The sequence below is a fragment of the Ambystoma mexicanum genome, chromosome 9, assembly GCF_040938575.1.
Source record: "Ambystoma mexicanum isolate Mex_15411 chromosome 9, UKY_AmexF1_1, whole genome shotgun sequence".
Classification (NCBI taxonomy): domain Eukaryota; kingdom Metazoa; phylum Chordata; class Amphibia; order Caudata; family Ambystomatidae; genus Ambystoma; species Ambystoma mexicanum.
This window is the reverse complement of record NC_090931.1, coordinates 379,551,426-379,568,556: the sequence shown is the minus strand read 5'-3', so window position 1 is coordinate 379,568,556 and position 17,131 is coordinate 379,551,426. Positions and strand designations below refer to the sequence as shown.

General features: G+C 43.0%; 1 protein-coding gene across 9 annotated transcripts in view; it reads left to right on the top strand.

Annotated features, from left to right (window-relative positions):
- The window catches only part of TSPOAP1 (TSPO associated protein 1), a 3,887,333-nt gene that overhangs the window by 2,563,090 nt on the left and 1,307,112 nt on the right, over nucleotides 1–17,131 (top strand). For 8 of the 9 annotated variants that reach the window (XM_069614850.1, XM_069614845.1, XM_069614847.1 and 5 more), the window contains one exon: nucleotides 12,388–12,498. The exons of the other annotated variant lie outside the window; for it this stretch is intronic. In XM_069614850.1, coding sequence (XP_069470951.1) covers nucleotides 12,388–12,498 — 111 coding nt within the window. The remainder of the gene's footprint in view (nucleotides 1–12,387; nucleotides 12,499–17,131) is intronic. 9 annotated transcript variants of the gene reach the window in all.

The window sequence follows — 17,131 nt, the reverse complement described above, 5'->3', positions numbered from 1 at the left end:
GACCTTGCAGGAAGTAATCCCACTGTTATCACAAGGGGATTACATGACAACGCTAGACATGAAAGATGCATACTTTCATATTTTAATGTTGCCAGCACACAGAAAATACCTCAGGTTCAAGATGGGGAACAAACACTACCAATTCAGAGTACTACCCTTCGGGATAGCTTCTGCACCGAGGGTATTCACAAAAGTACTGGCAGTAGCAGCGGCCCACTTGCGCAGGCTATCCATCCCAGTATACCCTTACCTCGACGACTGGCTCATAACCGGGGATTCTTACGAGACATGCTTCTCCAATACCCAAAAGACCGTAGACCTTTTGTACCAACTGGGCTTCTCCATCAACGAAAAGAAGTCCAGCTTAGACCCCAGCCAAGTCAAACAATTTTTAGGGGCTCTAATTCAAACAAAGGAAGGCCTCGTCTTCCCCTCCAACGAGAGGGTCCAAAACATGCCGTTTCAGATCCCCCATTATGTAGCAGGTCGAGAGGTGACGGTACGCAAGGCTATGCGCTTGCTAGGGATGATGGCGTCATGTATTTATTTGGTACCTCGCGCGCCTGCGCATGCGCCCAATGCAGGAGTGGCTCAACAGCCAGTGGTGTCAGGCCAGCGGACAATGGGACGATCTAGTGGTGGTCTCGCAGGCCTTAGTTCTCTCGCTGCGGTGGTGGACAAAAGAAAACCTGTTGTTAGGGAAGACTTTTGCCACACCCGCAGTGGAAGCCACTCTAACCACAGACGCATCTCTCACAGGATGGGGGGCTCACCTATCCCATCAGACTGCTCATGGAGCGTGGACTCCGAGCTTAGGATCCAAGCATATAAACCTGCTGGAACTTCTAGCGGTGTTGAAAGCACTAAAAGCCTTTCAGGAACACCTACAAGGAAAGACAGTGATGGTCCTCACAGACAGCACCACAGCCATGTACTACCTCAACAAGCAAGGGGGCACTCACTCTCCAGGACTGTCCAAGCTATCCCAGAATTATATGGAAGTGGGCTCTCAAAAACAACATGTTCCTACTATCGCAACATGTACCAGGGGAACTCAATCTGCTAGCAGACAAGCTCAGCAGAGACTTCCCCCTGCCCGAAGAGTACGAATGGCAATTGCACGAAGACATCGTCTTAGACGTCTTCACGCAATGGGGATTCCCGGAAATAGACCTGTTCGCAACTATAGAAAACTCACAATGCCAAAGTTACGCCTCCAGGTACCCCCAGAACCAGTCCAAGGGGAACGGTCTGTCGATTCAATGGTCAGGAAAATTTGTTTACGCCTTTCCCCCGACTCCCCTTCTCAACAAAGTGGTGCACAAGATGCACCAGGAGCAGGTTACCATGATACTAGTGGCCCCAATGTGGGCCCGGCAGCCATGGTTCGCTCACTTGATGGAGATGTCCCTATCTCCCCCAGTGAAACTTCCCTGCCCGTACAACATGCTGTCACAGGACAAGGGCAGGACACTGCACCCATGCCCTCAGACCATGAACTTAGCATCCTGGCTCCTGAGATCGTAGAATTTGGACATTTACAACTCCCGCAGAGATGCATGGACATCCTCAGGGAATCCAGAAAACCGAATACTCGCCACTGCTATTCTAGCAAGTGGAAAAGATTTGTCATCTGGTGTAGAATTAAGAGCATCAACCCAGTTGACTGCTCTCCCACTAACATTGTCCTATACTTGACCCATTTACTGGATTCAGGTCTAGTGTTCAATTCCATTAAGGTCCACCTAGCGGCACTTTCTGCATACACCACTTCCCAACTTAAAGTGTTGTGGTGGAAGATACCAGTTATCAAGGCCTTCATGGAGGGGGTAAAGAGAATACATCCTCCAATAGCTAACCCAGCTCCCGGATGGGACCTAAGTGTGGTACTTTCAAGACTCATGGGCCCTCCTTTCGAACCCATGCACAAGGCAACTCTTAAAGACCTCACTCTTAAGACTGCTTTCCTAATAGCTGTCACCTCCATTAGGACAGTAAGTGAACTACAGGCTCTTTCTGTACTAGACCCCTTCGTAACAGTTCACAAAGATAAAGTGGTTCTACGCACACACCCAAGGTTTGCACCAAAATACATTTCGAAATTTCATGTAAACCAGTCAATAGAACTACCAACGTTCTTTCAAAACCTTCCAGCTTGGGAGAAAAAAAGTCTGCATACACTGGATGTACGCAGAGCTGTCATGTTCTACATGGACAGAACCAGACCACTGAGAAAGACTAATCAGTTCTTTGTCTCAGTGGCAGCAGGAAGAGAAGGAGATGCAGTTTCAAAGGCCACTATATCTAGATGGATTGTTCAATGCATCACTCTCTGTTACACTCTTGCTAAGAGAGAACTACCCTTCAAGCCAAGAGCACATTCCACTCGAGGCACTGGGGCTTCCATAGCATTCATTGCAAATGTTCCCCTTGAGTCCATCTGCAAAGCGGCTACCTGGAGTTCTGTGCACACCTTTACAAAACACTACTGTCTAGATACACACTCTAGATCTGACTCCCAGGTGGGACAGGCAGTATTAAGACATCTTTTCTCTACTGTTCCTTCTCATAACCCACCGCCAACTCCGGGTACTGCTCGCTAGTCTATGCACAGCATGTGATTCTAAGCAGATTAACAAACATCAGAAGACAATGCATTACTTACCGTAAAAGCATTTCTGATGGTTGTATCTGCTTAGATTCACATGCGCCCACCCTTCCTCCCCGCTCGGATGGAAGGAACATAGACATCCTTTTCTATATATTTCTCTCTTTTCTGTACTCACTCACGTCTAGAAGGCTCCCTCAGGGCAGAAAAATACAAACAGAGGGACCTCGACGCGTGAGGGATTGTGGGTACAACGCACGTCACTATAGGGATAGTGTTACAGACACGCCTTGTCGACGTCCCCTTTTCGACTACGAAAAACAAAATGCAATACTCCGCAGTGACCACTGGATGTCGGACCTATGCACAGCATGTGAATCTAAGCAGATACAACCATCAGAAATGCTTTTACGGTAAGTAATGCATTTTCATCCATTTGAATCTTGAGTGCTTTACACTGGTTATGTGCAGATTTATCCAAATGCAAGTGTCTATGCTGTTATCTGTGTAAAAAATCATCAGTTGTCATTCTATAACATATTTCTTGATATCATAGTTACAATTCGCACATAACGTTATTCCCTAATCATGTGCGAGAAAATAGATATATTTTTTAATTATTATTCTTGGTTGAATCACAACTGTGATTTTTACAAGATGACGAAATATTAAACGTTCTGAAGGTTAAAAAGATGGGCAGTGTGCAGAAAACCTCCTAACTGTTAACATATTTCAAATCTGGCGCCTTTCCTGTATTTGAACTTCATGCCACAGTTTACTTCTTATTTATCAGCTTCATTTGTACAACCAGTCGTGTTTGTTAGTAACAATTCCATGATTTTTGCAGTCACTGTCACCCAGGACGTCTTTTCTCCACCAGTCAGGCGCGTCCACCAGAGGTCCTCCTCAGAGATGTGTGCTGAGGCGAAGATGTTTTTCAAAAATGGCCCTCTGATGGGATTGGCTCCTGGGCAAGACAGCAAGAGATTTATAGTTGTTTCAATCTGATTGTGATTGTTGCGAAATCTGCATTTATTCGAGGTTTTTAACCCTCTAATCGCCAGGATTTCATTTGTGTGGAGCAGATTCAAGTGGGCCTTAATGAAAATATTCCTGAGCATTCTGTTTGGAAATTTTTTCAGAAAGGCTTGTGTTTCGTCAAGTTTCCGTGCCTGTGGTGGTAAATGGGCCACCAATTTGTATTTTGTAGCTGTATCAAGAGTGTGATTCCAGTCCAGGTCATTCATTTTCTTTTGGACCTTTGTTGGATTTTCGATCAGTTCTTTTTTGGAACTCAAAATCTCTGACAGTTTTTCATCCTGTTCTCTTTCCGACTGGTTTAAGAGTTTACAACGGCTTCCTGTTAGTTGCACGTTTATCGGCGCAAGTTCAGTTTTCCAACAAGATTTACCTGTACAGCATCATGCTGTTTCTCTCAATGATAGACTTTAAGGATAGTTGGTTTCATTTTTGTGATCAGAACCATGGGTGTCGATTTGGGCAGGTTGAGGACCGTTCTCCAAAAGTGGCTCTGCAGAGGCTGCCAGAGCTTTTTGGGAAGGTCTGGCAGGGCTTCCGCTCCATAGGAAATGGATGGTACAACTTTTGCCTTGTAGAAATTTATGACAGGGAGTAGTGAGAAACGGCCGAACCTTTTGTCAACAGCTTGCGCTTCAGATGTTAGTTTTCTCATTTTCTCAGATAGAATGCGCTGCATAGCTACTTCAGTTTTTGAACTGTCGAGCATGCTCCAAGATATTTAAATTCTGTCACCTTTTCAATTTCTGCTCCTTCAAAATACCATTTGAATTTTTAACCTTTCACTCTGCATTTTTTTTGTTGATTTCTAGATTGTTAGAGACAATGTATTGCGAGAAGTTGTTCAGCTGTCTTTGTAACCCAACCCAATGGCTGTTTGGTCTAAAAGGATCACATCGTCCGCATGTAGCAATCTAGATATCTTTTCCTGGCAAAGTTGTGGAGGGAATGATTTTACCCTATCCTCCACATCTTTGTAGTCACCCAAATAAGACAAGAAGAGTGCTGCAGCGAGGGGGCATCCTTGTTTTACCCCTCGGGTGGTTGGTATTTCTTCCGAAAGTACTCCATGATGACTTAGGCGAACTTGCATTCTGGTGTTGGTGTGCAAGGCCATAATGGGGCATAGGATTTCTGCTGGGCATTTCCATGACTGTAGTTTCTCCCACAGTTTCTATCTGTTGACTTGGTCGAAAGCCTGAGTTAGGTCAATAAACGCCAGGAATAAGCGAGAGACCTCTGCCAGAGTCCTGCTTTTGAGGATGCTCAGAGTCGAGATGTTGACACGAGTGCCCATGTTTTTCTTGAAGCCCGTCTGGAAGGGATCGGCACATGGGGCCACACTTGCCCAAGTTTGGAAGCGGCTTAGTAAGAGTGACCCGTATACCTTTCCAATTACATCCAGCAATGCAATAGGTCGAAAGTTTATTGGGTCATCTTTACTGCCCTTTTTAAAGATCGAAACTACCACTGATGAAGTCCAGGCTACCAGTATTTCCTTTGCTTTGGTGCACCTTTTGAAGACCATGCTAATAAAGGTAGCCCATTCCTCTGGATGTTTTTATATCGTGCAGCTCCACCCAGCGTGAGTTATCTTCAATCTGCTTGGAGGGGATAGCGGTTTCTGGTGAATAAAACAAGTTTCTGTAGTGAGTCACCCAGATATCATCTTCAATGCCATTTGATAGTGCATCATTTGTCTGTCCCTCTTTTGACCTGATCAGAGACCAACATTTCAGTGAATTGGTACCACAAATCTGCCTCAACATTTCAAGTAATTTTGATATAAAGTGAGACGATAGCCTTTCAACCACGTCTGGTAGTTCTTCATAGCAGAAGACATAGCGTCTATTTGATTGGGTGTTATTTCGTGTTGCCACTCTTTTTAATCTTCGCAGTGATCTTCTCTGTAACACCAGGTTTTTGTCAAATTTGTGGGTAATTTGTTTTGAAGCCGCCCCAAGATTGGTCATACGTCTCCTATAGGCGACGAGTAGAGGTTGTTAATCTATTTGTATGTTTAGTGATCTAGAGTCTTCGAGTTGGCTATAAATATTTGTTAAGGCTGCAATGTTTCTAGCACTTAACATTAGGCGGTTGCCCTTGCTGTTCGCCTCAAGTTCTGTTGACGTTTTCAGGTTTTTTCTGTGCAAATCGATGTCCAGGCAATACTCAAAAGGTTGTGGTCACTTGAGTTTGTTTTTGTTACGTCAAAAGATGTAATGGCTGCAAGCAACGGGCGTGATCCAAAGATGTGATCTATAGTTGCAGAGGAATTTTCTCTTTCCCAAGTAGGCATACGGTTTATGCAGTCGAACACAGTGTCCAGGTTGACGAGATCTCTTGAGGCCATCAGGTTTAGCCTCGCTCTTCTGCCGATGGTCTATACACAAGCGCTGACTTCTTTGTGCATATTGCATTTAGATCTCCACAGATAAGTAAGTGTGAAACTTGATGGTCTACATGTGTACAATCAATTTCTGTTTCCAGCATTCGAAGGAAGCTGCAGTTTGATATTGCCTCAGTATTCCAATAAGTGTTCATGATTATTACTAGAGTGGCAGATTTGTTCCCAGTTTCCCCATTATAGTGATCCCATGACACTAGGACGGCCAATAGAAACAGGTTAGCTGTCAAAATCTGTTCCAAGTGTATCCCTCTGCCGGAACGTATAGCTAGTAGCAAACCTGAAGATGGTCGTCCTCTTTCTCCTTTTTTAGCTGGTGCAAGGGCGAGAACGAAACCATCAAGAGTTAGTTCCTCAACTTGCCAGGTTTCCTGAAGGCATAGTATGTCAAATGAGCCTAGATATTTGTCCCCCGGAACCGTCAAATGCGAAAAACTTTGCGTGTTCCAGGAGCCAAACGTCAATGTCGTCACTGCTGCCCTTTGGTGTGTTGATGTCCCCGATGTCAGGTCCACGCCCCAGTAGTCTTGAATTGCTATTTCTTATGATGTGCTGACAAGGCCTTAGGGATCCAAGCCCACAAATGCTGTAATGGGAGCAGTTTTTCCTTTTCTCGTATATTTTGAGATTCCTTCAAGGGTGCCAGAACAATTGTCCTTTTTATTGCAGCCAGCGGCCCAGACGGCCCTCTTCCGGTCTTGTTAAACGCTTCTGGGGATAGCATATCTCCTTGTTCTTGGCTTTGACATGCTCTGTTTGAGTGTCTGGAAAGGCCTGAGTGCACTGTTTCTTCCATTTTTCTGGTTGGTTGTTTCAGATTTATGGTTGCCAGGTCAGAACAGTCTTCTGCATCTTCTTTGCAATCTTGGTTTTTGACCTGATCTGCTCTATTCTCCTTGTGACTTGATTTATGTTTGGGAGATCTTAAAGTATGTTAAGGGCCTTTCTGTGTGTCCTGGGGAGAGGGGACATATGATTTTCCTGTTATGTCCATTAGATCTAATCCCAGCTTGAGAAGATTTTCTGCTGAGTCTCTTATTTTTTTTCCACAGACATGGAGGTTATTTATAAGTAAGTGGTCGCTTGTTTTCCCTTGTGGATTGGCTCTACTGTTTTTAAGTCTTCTGTTTTCAGTGAGCGAAGGTTTGGGAGGCAGTGAAATAATTTCATAACTGTTCTTCTGTTTAGAACAATGCCCATGCGTTGTTCCAACTCAAAAGACGTTTTTGTTTCTCACTTCCTAATCGACTGAGGTCTTGTACTCTGTCTCTCCTTCGTCGCTCCATTCCCTGTGATCGTACTATCCGTGAAGCAGAAGTGTCTGATGGAGTGATGAGGTATCTTGGGGTCCTCGTTGAGCCATGTTTTGCGTTTACGGCACTCCTGTTTTCGCCTTTCTGGGGAGTTCTTTGGGTCAGCAAAGTGCTTGCCCTAGAATGGTAATGTTTATGGTTTACTTAATTTATTTATTTTATGTTGTAATTTGTCCAGTATTCAATTTATGTCCATAATACTGATACCACATGAATAATTTACACACACCGTTCCTGTTTCAATAGTATGACAGGAGATGAACATACTGTACGACTTAACTAAAAGAAATGTCAGATAGGTAACAGAGCAAGAGGGTATCTAGAAACAAAAATCACAAATTCATTAGATAAAGTACAGCAGATTCCAAGAGAGACAATCCTCAACAAAGAATCAAACAAAAAACAACCTCTGCTGATTTATGTATCGAAATACTCCACACAACGTACCAAAATCAAGAAAATCATTCAAAAGCATTGACACTATCTAGCACAAGACAGGACATTAGGAGAACTATATAAAGACCCTACTGTATTCACGTACAGCAGAAGCAGAAACCTTAAAGATATGATAGGGAGAAGTGACACCTTTAGGCCACAAGAGAAAACAAAATGATGTGCAACCTTCCCATGCTTGCAATGCTCTAACTACAGCCTGGCACTTAAAGGCAACTTAGTAATTCAGCCCAATTCAGGTATAAAAATATACTTGAAAACGTTTTTATCATGCAACAGTAAAAATATTGTCTACACTATCAAATGCCCCTGTGGCAAGTACTATGTAGGACAATCGATGCGAAAAGCAAAAATACGTTGCAGTGAACATCACTCCAACATTCGCACAGGCAATAGCAAATCACCAGTGGCACACCACTTCCAGAAAGCCAAACACCAGATATCACAGATGAGATTTCAGATCTTAGAAGTAATCGATAGAAAACCTGGAGCATGTAATCTTTCGAAATTGTTAGATCAACGGGAGATATACTGGATAGACACATTGAATTCATTTCATGCGAATGGCATGAACGAGTAATGTAATTTTGCATGGTTTATTTAAAATAAGAAATACTCCTTGAAATATGTTATATTATCGCTGTGACCACTGTGACTAAGAAATATCCCCCACAAGATTACCAACCTTAAAAACGTTTTGTGAAAAATGTATAACACTGAATGAACATGAACTCTTTGAATTGTACAATATCAGGTGTAATTAATGTCTGGGTGTAAATAGAACATTTAACTGATTGTAACTTGAAGGTCATCTCCATTCATACTAATGAAGCAGGAACGTTGTGTGTAAATCAATCTCGGTATTCTGGACATAAATTGAATACTGGACAAATTACAACATAAAATATATCTTCTCTCACATGATAAGAGAATAACGTTATGTGCGAATTGTAACTATGATATTAAGAAATATGTTATAAAATTACAATTGACACATTTTTACACAGATTACTGCATAGACGGTTGCATATGGATATATATGCACATAACCGGTGTAAAACGCTCAGATTCAAATGGATACATAGTTTGTGTGAACTGTTCAAACCATATGAAGTTTTCAGTGTTTACAACAATCTAGAATAACAGCCGGCATGCAATGACGTCATCACGCCGATTATGTCATCGCATTGCTGTAGCTGGCACCATTTTCAAAAGTATAAAGCCATAGTGACAGGGAGGATCAACTTGCACGAGCAATCCCTCCGATGTCAGATGGCTGCACAAAGGCAATGTGGTAAGTGAGGAGGAGACGGATTGCAGGAAAAAGTCCATGAGACTTAGCAAATGAGCCCCTTTCTTTTAATAACAAAACAACCTTATTGCAGGCCAGAACCACCATATGTTGGAGAAAACACTCCATAGACCAAGAACAGGTAGGGAACCTTCGACAATGATTTTCTATGTTTTTCTTTGTTCACACAACTTTGTTTAGAGAAAGAAAAGTATACTTAGAAGAATACATTTAAACTATTATTCCAGGATCAAAATGAAGGATCCTCAGCAAGTAAGCTGCATGCTTACCAGAACTCCATAGGACAAACAACTCAATTTTTACCATGACACAGCGGTCAGGTAAAAAACTTTAAAATTTCAAATCATACAGAAATGAAACTGTAATCTAGATATGATATTATTTTTACAACATAGAGTTACAGAGATGGTCTTATTTATCTTTATTTATTTTTGTAGAATTGAATCCCTGAAGATGGTCAAAAGACCGAAATGCATTGGACAATCTATGACCTACATGTGTCTCTGGAAATAAAGAACTTCTTTTGCGTTATACAACAGTAGTCAAGAAGATTGAATATATAAAATGTTTGGAAAATTGAAATGAATTGTTACAATATATGAATTAAGTTTATAGGAATATTATGTGTTGAATTTCGCACAAGGTCCTTCCAACTTCCTTGGACATCATATCTAGGATCCATTTGTCTATCATTAAGACAGAAGACAACACCATTGTAGTCCTCCTTCATTCGAGTAGTCGTTGCGCCAGACAAGACCACCGGAAAAAGGGCTCTAGCTCTATACATTCTGGATTTAAGTACTCTTGGGACATAGCATCCCAGAATACTTGGCTGTAGGGGAGCCAAATTATTCTGAATATGGAAGCTTAGTCTCCACAAAGGAATGGACAAAAGAAGGGATGCATATAAATCTGGACTTAATACTGATACAAAAAGTCTATTGTTACAGCTAAATTACATCTCCAGCATAGGAATGTATCCCCAGATTGCATACAATAAAATACAAGCAGCACCACATTCACTGATGGGGGAGGATATTTGTTTACAGTAATTCTTTATTTTCTTTTTCAGAGTAAAAGAGCAAACTTTGAAAAGAAGACACTTCTGTAAAGATGGTTTGCTCTGTTCAGTTGCTCCATCCCCATACCATCACCAACAATAGCAAGGGGAGGATACTTTTGATGGGGTCAAATGCTATTAAAATATTTGAAGTACTTCGGTCACAATTGAGAATGTTTTAGAGCATGAAAATCTAAGCAGTACTAGTTAAGGAAAGTGAGATGAACGCCCTCTGCTGCCCTGCAAATTTTTGCCCAAGATGCTATTTGTACAAGTTATTGTGTCTCCTCTTGCCTCAAGTGGAGTGAGCCCTGTGGCAACACAAAAAGGCATTTTGGCTTTCTGCTAATTTCAGCATAAGCAAGTCATGTCTTCCTATAAGTGAGAAAAAGGTACGAACCAGACTGACTACCTCTCTCTCGTGGTCCTATGAGAACACGGGTATAAGTACAGTGTGCCTGCTTATTTCTTATGCAGACAAAAGAACCTAATGGGAAAACTGGTTATTTAGACCAAATCACTATTGTTAATTACATGAATCAATTTTAATGTTAAAAAACATCTTTAAAAACATTTTATATGCAACAATCGCACCATTCATTCCACTCTTTAAGTTCTACAAACACGGGGTTCTACAATTTACTTATTCTTCTAGCATATTCATTGTTTACAATATGCATGATATAGGAAAAAAACATTAGGTTTCCCTTTGGAGTCGACATATGTTTCGGCCCTTCCTAAAGTACCATCGTTGTCTGCGGTGGCCAATAAAACAAATATTGGGCCATCTTCAGGACGCTCGTTTTTTCTTAGAAGATTAGTTTCGTTCCCCTTTCACATTAAAATGCCAAATCTAAAACAAAAATTATACATACATTACAAGGTGAACTGGTATTTCCCATTTTAATCATTCTCAAGGTGATGGCTAGTCTCTCTTTAATTCAAAAGACTACTACACTGCACCCACCTGTGGTCGGCATATGTTGTTATGGACCTTTGAGCTGTGGCTACTGGATATGTAATATATTCTCCAGTATCTCGAACCCTATTTAAAGGGAACACAGAACGATTGATCAATAATCCATTCATTCCTTTAGTACTTAGAAAATCCTGAAGAGATGTACTATATAAATTTCTCAAGAACTTACGCGAGTCACCTCTGTGTAGGTAAATCTTCAGAAGGCTCCTATCCCTTTACTGAAAAAGCATGTGACCAGCTAGACATAAGTTGTGGCTTAGTCCGGCACTGTCATCAATACTGCTGCCTGTTAAAAAAGGCAGAAAAAGTAAATTGTACTGTATTAGTGCTCACAATGCATGTGTTGCATCTTTTCATATTTTTTATTTTTAACGTTTTTTATTTTTTACAAAACGTCATATTTGATGAGCAATATTGCTTCAGATGGCTTTGTCATAATTCTGTTACATTGTTGCGAGGAAACGTGTGGTGTGCTAGCAAAAGGCGATGCACACGTTTAAGTGGTCAAGCGCTGTTCGCGCTGCCTATTTGGACTAAATATCTGTTGTTTGTGGCGTCGCAGAGTTACTAATGGCTTTGTGCTAATCGCTCAGGGCAATACACTCATAGTTGTAGAAATGAGTGTTCACAGTGTGACTAATTTATGGCTTGGTATGTGTATACAACCGAGGCGGGCTGAGCTTTCAAAATCATGCGCATTTCAATGGGCTTACCTGATTGTTGATCTTTAGCTCGTCCAAAACTCACCGGGCATGTTATCTCCCGTTAGCGCTGTTCCATGTGAGGCATTAGCCTTTTTAAAGGTCACCTAATCAGAGGTGTGTGCACGTGAAGTGGCACATGACCTTGCTACCTACATGACGGCGAACAATGCATCTTTATGATGCTGCAAGCTTTTAGAAAAGGCTACTTGTAATTGTTATTCGTCAAGGAACTGCCAAGCCAGTCTATATTTAGCCTATACATTTAAAAAGGAAAATAGTGTGTTTTATACACTAACAGTTGTGTGGTGTTGGAAAAAAAAAATTCGGACACTAGATGTACTACCTCTTTACCATATCATGGTACATAAAGGTTCTATACTGTCAATCGGGTCATATTTTTCTTAAATGGTGTATTTTGTTGGAGATGTCTTTCATAGTCGGTACAACGGGAGACTTGTATTGATACAATATGTTTGTGTTGGAAGTGCTCATTCTGTTACCTTTCTATTACAGAACTCGGTATCAGAGGCCACAGGCAATCCATGCAAAAGTTATCGGAGGGGCCAGAAAAGCGCCAAAAATGCACCCAAAAAGAGTGAAGCTCATATGTTGAGTATATCAGAGGTAAAACTATTGCTACCCCTATTTATGTTGTATCAGAAGGATGCCCATTGTTGGCTTCTGCTGTAGAAAAGGTTAGGGTCATATGTGGAAGGTGTCAGAGGTCAAAATGTTTATGCCCCTATTTCTATTGAATCAAAGGAAAGCATTCCACTCCACGGCAATATTTAGCCCATTTTTCACTTTATTAAGATTATAGATCCATTTTTGCTCACACCTGGTGAGGATTTGGTCCCTATTCCCTCTTCTTGGGGAAGGTTTGATAACTTGGATTATACACCATAAAAGGTTGGTGCATTTATGTTGTTTTTTTGTGAAATGGGCCACTAATGGTGTGTTCTCCACTTGGTTACGAATGCAGGATTTGTGCTCACTGATTCTTTGGCGTATTTGCCTTTTAATTTTGCCAATGTACAACAAATCACACGGACATTTAATGGCGTATACCGCCCATTGAGTTAGACAGTTCGTAAAATCTTTTAGTTGGATTACCGTGTTGCAAAGAGTGATACTCTTCATTGCGGCAGTTTGTGCACATACCGAGCATTTACCACACCGATGGTGGCCTTCTATTGGGGGTAAACCCCAAAGTAATGTTTGAGAGGTCTTCCTAGGTTTGATATTAGGGTAGGTATGTACTAAATTGTCTTTTATATTTTGCTGTCTCTTGAACGCAAAGCGTGGAATTGGAGGATTAAAGTCCTCCGTGTGAAGCATTTTCCAATGTTTGCGAATAAACTTTCTGAGATGGTTACTGATCGGGCTATATGTGCTAACGCATGTAATTATTTCCTCTTTTTGGCGATGAGCAGGTTCCAAGCTGCTGGCTCTATTCATGTGTAACGCTTTTTTATATGCCCTGTGTATCGTAGTTTTGGGGTACCCTCTGTCTTTGAGTCTGGATTTGAGGTTTTTCCCATGTAGTTTGTACATTTCCACATCCGTACAGTTTCTACGGATCCGGAGGAATTGGCCGTAAGGTAGGCATTCTTTTAAACTCGGAGGATGGAAGCTCTGATAATTCAACAGAGTATTTTTATCGATTGGTTTCCTATATAGCACAGTCTCTATGTTTCCATTTTCTGTTTTCTGTATCTCAACGTCTAAAAAGGGTATTTTATTCAAATCAGTGTGTATTGTAAATTGAATATGAGGATTCTGAAGATTTAACCACTTGTGAAACAAAGAAAGCTGATCAGAGGTGCCACTCCATACGAAGCTCGCGACAGAGCTGGCCGTGAACCACGTCTCGTTCAGACAGAGTACATCCAAATCAAGTTCTACCAGGAGACGGCAGGTGTCAGAGGAGTGTTTGACAGCTGAGCGAGAGTTGAGAATATCAATGTGGAGCAGGTTGCCCCCTTTGAAGGACTTCTGTGGAGGGGTACAGGTCAAAGGTATGCCCTGCGGAAGTGTTGCAGGTCCCTGTGGATGGGCAGAGAAGGAAGGAGAAGAATTGCAAGGTAGCCGGGGAGGAGAAGGAGGAGGTTGCCAGAGGGGTGGCGGAGGAAGGAGGCAACAGGGTGGCCAAAGAAGCAGCAGAAGGAGCCGTAGAGGTGGTAGAGGATGGAGGCGGCATTGGAGCCAGAGAGGGAAAAGAAGGGCCTGCAGGAGAAGAAAGGAAGTTGATAAGGCGTAGGAAACGTCTATAAAAAAGGAGGAGGTTGGCCTGAGGGCCTTGGATCAAGATGGTGCCGTTTAGGTAGACATTAATGATGATCTTGAAGGAGTGGAAGGGGCAAGGAGGGCCTCCTGCTGGGTGCCACCATTAATGGGGGAAGAAGAAAAAGGAGAGAGAACAGACCATATGGGGGGGACCATCGGCCTAGAGGTGGAATGACAAAGAGGATGTCAGTAAGGGTCTGTCTGGACGAAGCACAGGTGTCGGTATCTGCGATAGGGAGGCCTGGGTCAGAGAGCAGGATGTCCCTTTTGAGCTTCTTCCCGCCAGACATAATGAGAGGTATAGGATAGTCTATAGAAAAGCAGTTAGAGAAGATGGGTGAGACTCAGAGCACCATAGAGGGTACAGAGCGAAAGAAGAGGTGGGGGCCAGCAGGGAGCGGGGTAGCGCTGGGGAGCAGGCAGGCGGAGGGAACACTAGGGGGTGGGACACGGAAGGAGGAGGGGCACACAGTGGACAAACCATGCGGACAGAAAATCAGATGCAGTACAACGGCAAAGCACAGAGCGCAGAAGGGGACCTAGGAGGGAAGAAGGACAGAGCCAACAACAGAGCAAGAGCACAACAGGGCACCTAGATTGGAAGAAGCAGGCAGTATAGTGAGAGCCTTGGGGAACACCCACTATAAGTGCAGAGGAGAAATGCACAAAACCTGACCAAAGGAGGACACACAAAAGTCAATCACCAAAGTAACCTAGAAGTAAAGAATGAACACAGCAAGAATGCAGCAATTAAATGTAAGCCAACAACCGTGAAAGAACAAAAACGTCAAGAACAGTACACAGTAGATTTGGGGCAGGAGCTAAGAAAGGGGGAGGGAAGGGGCTGCGGGGGAGCGCTGCGTTTAAGAGAATGAGGGGTGCATGCAGCTAAGTAGAGAGGGGGCACATGCTACCTTAGTTGTGAGGGCAAACATTAGTTCTCCTCAAATTCATCCAAATGCATTATATTGGTCACTATAAAAATGTAATTATAAGCAGTACATTAACTATGCTTAGAATTTATCTATGTGCAATAACACTTTTTGCCCTGAAAAAAAAGAAAAATTAAGCTAATTGGAGTGGAATTGGCTACCGTCAAAAATAAAATGCATCTAATGCTATACCTTGGCCACCCCAAGAATGATTCTAAGAGCAATACATTGGATAGCCTTGCTTTTGGGGGTACGATACTTACCTGGCTGTTATTCCTGGCTTCTTGGATTTGTATCTGCAGCGTGGAAACTTTCCTATTTTCTATTGGGTATTCTTGGGAAGATGCATTTGTGCAAAGAATCTTACCGTCCTCTGGTGATTGTATGGGAATTTTGATTCTGATTCCTGTCGTGATCATCCTGGGTTGAATAGCTAGCTTACGGGGGAGGATGGCCATGTCCTGAAGGCCTTCCGGTAGGCCACGTGGTCCTCTATGTGTCGGATGACAAGCAGCATAGAATTCCAGATAGAAGGGTCTTGAACGAAGAAGGTTGTGCCTCCAATCCTGGTTGATTTGAAAAATGGAATCACCAGTAGGAGAGCATTGCCTGAGCGTAGGTTTCTGTTGGGGTGGTAGTGGGTGATTTTCTGTTGGAAAGTATTTTGGGTCTGTCTTGTGTAGTGCTTGGTGAGCAATGCACATCACTTTGAAAGCGACCTGTCGTCTGACTGGGACCCAGTGGAGGGTATGGAGGGCAGGGGTGATGTGCTCACTAGGGTCAATGGGAAGCATAACTGTGGAATTTTGGACGCTTTGGAGCTTTCTGAGTTGTGGGCAGGGGCACCTAGGTAGAGAGAGTTGGCGTAGTCTAGGCGGGAGAGGACTGTGGACATTATATTAGTCACTCTGTGGGGAAATCAGAGGTAAGGGAAGATGCTTCCGAGTATGCAAAGGTATAGGTAGCATGATTTTATCACGGTGTTAATGTGATGCGATAGTCAGATCGGTGTCCATTGTGCAGCCCAGGTTTTTTACTCTGGCGGAAGCAGCGGGGAGAGGGGCTAGATAGGGGAGTTAGAGGGTGGGTTGCGGGTAGAAGGCTGACTTTCTGCAGATCATGATCTGTTTTTCTGGGATTGAGCTGAGCAGGAGGTGGTTGACCGTCAAACAATGTCGGTGAGGGAGGGTTCATGTCTGGGTGGATGGTGGAGATGGACTTGGGGATTCTGAAGATGATTTGTGTGTCTTCACCATAGTTGTGGCAGGTGAGGTTGTGTGAGTGAATAAATGCGCTGAGAGGGCTCATGTAGAGGTTGAAGAGAAGAGGGGATAGGCAGGTGCCTTGGGAGACTTTGTTACTGAAGGGGCAGGCTGACATAGTGAAAGGAGGGAGTTGGAGGATTTGGTGTCTGTTGGTAAGGAATAAGGAGATCCTCCTTAGTGCTGTGTCCTTAATGCCAAGAGAGTGGAGTCTGTCAATGAGAATGTTGTGGTTGATGGTGTCGAAGGCTGCCGAGAGGTCAAGGAGAATGAGTGCGGCACAGCCCTCTGTCTGCAGTGTTTTTGAGGTCATCTCATATGGAGACTAGGGATGATTCAGTTCCATGAAGCGGACTGAAGCCGAACTGAGCAGGTTTGAGGAGATGTTTGGCTCCGGTGAAGATACTGCGCTTGGGAGTAGACGGTTCAGTCGCTGAGTTTGGCAAGGAAGCAGGTGTTAGAGTTCGTTCTATAGTCTGCAGGCAGGAAGAGGTTTAAGTGAGGATTTTGCAGGAGGAGTTTGACGTGAGATGTTTTGAAAGGTGTTGGGAAGATTCCTGACATGAGGGAAGAGTTAAAGATGGATCTTGCAATGTTGCCTGCGCAGGTGGAGGTGAAGATTTCTTTGAGGAGAGGGGGGGCATGGGTCACTCAAGGATTTGCAAGGATGGCTGTCAGTAAGTAATTTAAAGAATTTGAGTTTAAAGAAGGGAGATAAAGAAGAAAAGCTAGGAGGGGTGCAGGCTGGTTGGCGGGTTCATTTGGGTGAGCGAGTAT